At 38.6% G+C, this 7534-nt stretch overlaps 1 protein-coding gene across 1 annotated transcript; it reads left to right on the top strand.

Moving 5' to 3' along the window:
* Positions 1 to 3099: 3099 nt before the first annotated feature.
* Positions 3100 to 6303, top strand: rec114 (REC114 meiotic recombination protein; the record flags this gene model as incomplete). Its single annotated transcript, XM_080458084.1, has 5 exons — positions 3100 to 3153; positions 4268 to 4351; positions 4689 to 4853; positions 5889 to 5954; positions 6139 to 6303. 5 exons carry the CDS (start codon positions 3100 to 3102, stop codon positions 6301 to 6303), a joined length of 534 nt encoding a protein of 177 aa, XP_080314210.1.
* Positions 6304 to 7534: the final 1231 nt, after the last annotated feature.

Raw genomic sequence — 7534 nt, 5'->3', positions numbered from 1 at the left:
CACCCACATCTACAGTTTCCAACTTCAAAAACGTCTCTCATTATGATATTTAATGATTGTTAGTCAAAAATACACAAGATTAGGCTTTAAAGTAAGGGCTTAGAAAGATAGTGTTTTGATATTTATATTGGTAAAAGAATGTCTAAACACTAAGAAATGAATGTGATTAGGTTTATTTTATTGCTTTTTATTTCTACTCTACAAATGAATTTCAAACACATTCCTTTGTAAATTAATTTGGGCTGATAATACCTTTGATTAAGGGTTTAACGTACCCTCCCTTATCAGAAATCAAGAAGAAGATTCAACATTTCATTGTAGATTTCTCAAATAGGAACCAGATAGCTAAATGTCATGCTGCTTTTTGTGTGTGGCCATGAAATGAATAGCAGTGAAGTCTGACTTCCCTCATATCAATCTGTGATTTGCAGGAATGAATAGGTGTATTATTTTGAGAGAACATGAAGAATAAAAATGAAATATCTGTCTGTATAAAAATGTGTGGCGGGGAGAAGCTCAGAAACTGCTGTGGGGAATGTCATATTTTAGCATGGAAATGAATGCGTAACCTTTTTATAGCAGCTTTCATGTCATCCTTTAGCATCCAGCATGAAACGGTAAATTAATGTCTGACTGAAGAGTTTGTTTAAAAAGCTAAAGTTTACAACGTATACATAATTCTCATGTTAAGATGTTAGTGCTCCTAAAGTTGCAAAATAATTGTATTCCAGGAAGTACTGAAATATTATTGGAGGAGAAGGTCTGCTCCTGCTCTTTATGCTGGATGTGATAATATGGTAATTTTCAGTCACATTACCATAATGGAAAATTATTTGAAGGCAACTGTGTGAAAGACTTGTGGAATTCTATATCGCCTGATAATGCCAGACATAATCAGGAGGCCTAATTTTAAATTAACAGATGCTTTTCTTCGCATTGTCTTTCAGCTTTAGTGGGTCTTTTAAGGTTTTTAGAGTATTAGAACAGAAGTCAAGCTGAGAACACATCTCTGGGGTGCGCCAACCAATCGGGAAATACAAATGATTGTGGTATTATTTTGCCTGGATCAGACTCTAGATGGCGAGCTAGAGCTGTGAATCTACTGTGAAGACAGGATGGATGGCTGTGGAAGCAGAATACACTTGATCTTTAAACCACCTAGTACCACAAAGGCAATTTGAATGTTGGTTTTGTGCATATAAAAGTCCTTAAAAGACACCATGAGATACAAAACTTTACGTCAATCAAATGAATTGTGTGATAATTGCTGATTTTTTTTCTCCCAAGTTTTTTCAAGCCAGGGGACTGTAATTTGTTACTAATGTATTAATTCTCTTCAATAGGTATTTGAGTCAAAGGGCAACAAACCCGCAATCAACGTCACAATTTTGGAATCGGGCTATTTGCTTGTAGTGCAAGGACAGAAGACCCTGGTAAGGAATCTCTATTGCTGGATTGAATGTGTTTGATGTTTTTTCATCTTAAGATTGAGCTTTAATTTCCAGGTACCTGTACAGGTATGCTTCCCCCTTTTAAAATTAGACAGTGATGTATTAACAAAGTGGTTTTTTTTTTACTGAATTTAATTGTCTACATTGTTGATCCACGCCAAACAAATTCCCACTGTACAGTACAGAGTGTAATAGCTTTTGTAATTGGCCTCGTTGTTAGAAAGTTCGGGCTGCTTTCTGTGCGGAGTTTGCATTATCCCCCTGTCCATGAGTATTTTCCAGGTACTCCAGTTCCCACGCACAGTGTGAGTGTGAGTGTGACGTGAGTGTGTGTGTGCTGCCCTGCCATGCACCCTGCCTTCCACCATAATCAGCTGGCATCGACTCCTGCGCCCTACAACACTAAGTGGGCTACGGATGATGGATGGCAAACAAGCAGGCAACATGGCCTGAGTTATGGCAGCCAATATATACACACGCTTATACAGTGAGCCATTTGTATGGATAGATTTATAGTGCAGTGTGAAATATGCCAGCTTATTGAAATGTTGGTCGTAATGACTTTATTTCGGAGGTAAAGAATATTCAGACACTAACATGAATCTTATTGCAGCCTTTTTACAAACTCTGGACATTTGTTTATTTCAGGTGATTTGCTGGATCACAGTTGGTTTCAAGCAAAGCAATTCACAAGAGTCACAAATCTACATTTTGAATGTCTGCACTAATATAATGATTGTAGAAAATTTTCGACTATGATCTAAAGGCAAATTCCTCCATTTCTTTCAGCACTTCTTTTCATCATTCAAAGATTTTTGTGAAGAGCAGAAGATTTCTGACGAAATCTGATGCTGAAAGTTTTCAAGCGGAAAATATTTGATCAGATCTTACATAGTTCAGGTTCATTCATTAATTCCGCGTCCATCCTCTGTGCTGCTTTATGGACAAAAGCAGGGTTTACCAGGGACAGGTCACCCCTCACAGGACAAACACTCACCTATGGACGATTAACCGTCGCCCGATGGCCTTAAACAAATGTTTCTACAGTATTCAAGGAAAAATTTAAAATTTCATACGGAAAAGACTTTAACCCGGGACGTTCTCACTGTGAGGTACTCCACCACTGTTAGTTCTTAGGCAATGTTAAGTAACAGCAAAAAATAAACAAACCTAACAACTCAGACTTTATACTTTCAAATGCAAAAAAAAAGTACAAACGGATTATTTTGTATTTATAAAATCTAAAATTAAAACTTGTCACTTCAGATCGAAGTGTTATCAGTTTGTCGCGTGTCATGTGTTTACAAATCACCCTCACACGGTGGACTTAGTGCTAATAAAGAATCAGTTATATATACAGTATATGTCTGCTAATGGAACTAAAACTCTGGGACCCCCACTGGAAATATTTGGAACTGCAGTTAATTGAGAAAGGTGTTATTTTTGTCCCTTTAACACAGACAGGACCAGATTAGACCCTTTTGCAGAACTGTTGTATCTCACAGGCTGTACTGAAATTATATTATTACATTTGAGCATCAGACTCACAGTTTAGATTCTAAAGTTGAGTTGTTGTTTTTTTTTATGTAAAATGTTTCCTTGCTGTTGAAGACAACAGAAATCCATGGGACCGCTCAGCATCTTAATAATGGAGCGGCAGCTCTCGCGCCACGCCAGGCTGGTGAACCAGACAGATATTCAGGTCAGACTGCAGAGGGCTTTCACTGAGGGTGATGGACCGGTCTATTATAGATCGCTGCTGTGAAAACTCCTGAGGTTTCAATTCAGAGGCTCCTGGCTATGAGGTCTGACAGAAACTTTTCAAATAGGATTTGTGGTGTTGCTAAGAATAAAATCAAGTGCTTGTACAAAAAAAAACCCACCGCGTAGTCCTGAGAGGTCAGGCATCACTCAGCAAAGTAAAACCATCTTTTAGTGTAACATGCATCTGTTGACTGAATTCAACAGATGGTGGCTTGTTAAAAAAAAAAAAAAAAAAAAAACATGGAGCGTGTATTAATAAAGTTTTGGTCCAATCGTAACCGAGCAAAGAAGCTCCAGCTCGTCTCGCCATGGAAACTCAGAAGTTTTTGAAAGACTATTAAACGGTTTTGAGAGAAATGTCTCAACTCTAATGCATAACTCCCTCTGAATTAGAGCTGGTCACTCTGAGAGCCTCAGAAAATGATTCACATAATCTCCATACTCATCAGACCGTTGATTGACCCCCAATCCCCCCACCCCCCCCCCCCCCCCCCCCACCCCCACCCCCCTCGCCCTGTACAGAGACGCCTGCATTTCTTAGATTGACTCACAGTTATTGCAGTTTTACCTTTCATAATTGGAAATAAGCACGACTGGTTGCTTAACTTTATATGTTTAAAATACATTTCTTAAGTACTTATATGTCTTTTAATTGGCTAAGCATGAGAGACATCTTTAGTTGTATAAATGCATGGTGTTGCTACACTATCGAACAAGAAAAAACACACCAGTGTTGATATTTCCTAAATCAAAACAAACGTATTCACAGAGCGCGTTTCACAAACCATTATATTATTGGACTGTTGTTTAGCTGAGCTTTGAAAAAATGTTATCAGAGGCCTTAAAGGCTGGGCTGAGTGACTAGAGACCCCTGCAGGCAGTTCATGATACTTCTGATACAACGATGTGGCCAAAACGATTCTGTCTTTGATTGTTGGACAAAGAAATATTCCATATGTAAACCTTATTGCAGATTGATAAAATACTCATCTATTAGTAGGTGGATAAACACAATGTGTATTTTACTTTATTTCTCTTCTGTTTTTCTTCAGGATACAGTCCCTTTACTCGGCTGCACGGATTCTCTGAAAATACAACAACAATCTGATAACCTCTTACTGCGATTGATTGTGAAGGTGAGTCATGACATGCATTTTTATGCCCCAAAAACCCTCAGTATTTCTTTTAAGGTCATTCCTAATATCCTAACTCTTTGCAATATTCTGCGGCAAATAAAAGATGAACACTGCTAATGCACTTGAGTTGAATTATAAGAGCTCTTATCTGGGAAAGAAGCTCCTTACTCTTTTGTTCTCTGGCAGCGAGAGCTAAGTCTCCGAGCACACCCAAGATTTCCTTTTCCTAATGTGATGTTGATTTCTCAAACGAAGCATCCAAACCGCAGATTGTGTTTTCATTGGCACAGCGTAGATTGACAGATAGAGGCTGAGTGTATTTGCGGATTTTCTGCAGGGAGAGAGCCACATGATGAGGATGCAGTTTGATGGAAGTAGCAGGGCAGAGGCTATAAATGGGTGCTCCAACGCTGTGAAAAAACTGAAGGAGTTTCAGCCCGTCACCGCTCACCCACTGCACCCCAATCAGCCCCCCGCCGAGCCCCCTGCACCCACGACACAGGTTGGCCCGTCTACGTCAGTCGGTGCAGTTTCTACATGGAAATCAGCACGGAGTTATACATCTGAAGAAAGAACCCTCCAAAACAGTCCTGCACCTTAGCAGTACTTTGAAGCTCAGTCTAGTACAACTGGCATGAGTTCAGAACATAATCTGTCATCCAAATAGTGGTTTTGTTTTTATTTATATAATTGGAGACACATGTAGACATTGATCGTGTCACATTTTGTAAAGTGAGAAAGTATTTCAGCAGAAGTTTGACCACTAAGTTTTCACTCTGCTTCTTCATTAGGACTGGTCATCCCATTAAGGGGCGGCCATACTGTTCCCACTAGATGGCGCCATTCACAACATTCTGAGTATTCCAGCTGACACCACAGGTTCAGTAGGTGGAGTGGGATGGACTATATAATACACATGAATCATCAGCCAATCAGGGCACAACATAATGTGTACAATGCAGAATGTCCCACTTAACAACACACAGCCAACAGATCTACACAGGACAATAATACTAAATAATTACATTAGTTGAAGCAGCTTGGTGTTCATTGAATGAGAAAATGAGCTTTAATACTGCTTCTGACGTTGAAAATCTTGATATTAAGAACAATCTGGTTCCAAAATCTAAAAATGTACAGCATCTGAATAGGTTTCTGTCATGAGTAACTTCTCCACTGATTGTCTTTCTGTCACTCAAGTTGTGGCTGCAGTTTCCTTTATGTATTGACTATAATGAAAACAGCGAAACGCCTGTGGTCAGGTACAGACTGGATTCTGAGTCGCTCTCACGTCCAGCTCGTCTGGACTTCACAGCATTAAACATGAAGGACTTGGAAAGAAGTGGACTCTGCCATGTGGCTCAGTTTGACCTTTAGCCAACAGACACAGTGAAGAAGTTCACAGTGAAGATGAAAGGGCTTTGACGAGTGGATATCTTTCAATTAGTAATGAAGCCATTGATTGGTCTCTTAACCCCTTGGTGTCATGTAGTGTTTGTCAAATCTTTGTTTTTTCTCTCCTCGTGTCGCTTGTCAGGAGAAAGCAGCGGGAGCCGAGCCTGAGGTTTCCCCGGGTTCGTTGTCAATCAAGCTTCTCACTCAGGTATCGATTGTTTAAAAAGCAACACACATTTTCTACTGGGGGTATTCTGGGGCTGACGTCTAACAAAATGTAACACTTATTGCGCTGCTGAAGTAAAAAATAATTTAAAAAATCACAGCTAAATTATCAATGATTTACTGAGTCAGTTTCTGCTTGTTGGGTTTTTCCTTTGGACCTGCTCCAGCACTACCTGGGAGAAACTGCTGCGACTCTGCCCAAAGAATATCATCACAGTCCTTTGGCACAAGGTGATTTGGAGCCGTTTCTGCGTGTTTGTCTGCTGGATCGCGGCTTTCATGCGTTCGTGGAGAAGGTGGAAGTTGAGCTGAGGAAACTGCGTGAAGAGTAAAGACTCTTAACAACTGCTGAAGGCAGAAAGGTCAAGTCGGTTCAATGTGGGTTTTTTTGTTTTGTTTGTTTTTTTGTGTGTGTGTAGGCAGTGCCCGTTGGTGGTGGAGCAGTTCTTGCTGCGCTCCCCACTGTTCACTGTAATGTTGTCACACATTAGTTCCTATGGTATACAGAGGAGGCTGTGAATCGTGTTCATCGTTAAAAGACACGCAAAACCAATAAAAAATACATAAAAAAAAAAATAATCTGGTTTCTTTTGTCAAGTTTTTATTCAGAAAAAAAAATATTGGTCTCACTCATATTTTTTTTTTAAATCGTGGCTATATACTCTGGTCCCTCTGTTTCCAACTTAATGCAGGTCCATTTCCACTGCAACACACATTTATACATTGTATTGAAAGAGGAGTCATGCAGCTACAGCAGTGAATTTTGCTATGCCAGCTTCCAAGTGATCCCACAATATTAAAGCTTCACTGAGTAAAACAAACTGCCCTCCATATATCTATTTAAGAATACATATTGCATAGGATTATAGCCATGCTATACAGTTAAAGAGAGAGAAAAAATAAAAATTAATGAATTTGGGAATTATAAAAAAAATATTTGTTTTTTGTTATTTTTTTACAGATTTCCTATCATTTGAACACTCATACTTCAACATATACAAGACACCTAAGTTACTCTGGAAACAAAATAAAAAATAATACACGTATCATTTCTGTTAAGATAGTTAAACACACAGTAGTCATTTTCTGTAAGCACTCTCAATTCAATTTAAATACTGCCAGTCATTGAAGCCCTTGCTTCACAAGAAAAGTTCTGATAAAAGACTTCTCACAAATCAAATAGTTAAATGACCATGATATGCTGTACACATTTCTCAAGAATAAAACTATATATATATATATATATATTTATATATATATATATATGACTTCATAAAAACATAGGTCATTTTGGATGCAAAAAAAGCCACACGAGGGATAACAACAGAAGATCCGAAAAAAAAATCTATTCTGAGTATCCTATTGCGTAATTATCTTGCATGCATTGTACATGATATGTAATACAAAAGGGATCACCTCATTTGAGGAACATGATGAAATTAATAAAGGAGACATCAACAGCACATTAAAAATGTGTACACCTTTGTGGTGCTTTTAGTCATTATTCGCCTTCCTGAAATCTCCATGTAAGACTGAATAAGGCATGCTTAAGACAGCCATTAT

Source organism: Lipophrys pholis, assembly GCF_963383615.2.
Source record: "Lipophrys pholis genome assembly, chromosome: 2".
NCBI lineage: Eukaryota > Metazoa > Chordata > Actinopteri > Blenniiformes > Blenniidae > Lipophrys > Lipophrys pholis.
The sequence above is the reverse complement of the archived record's forward strand: the minus strand, read 5'-3'. Positions and strand labels throughout refer to the sequence as shown.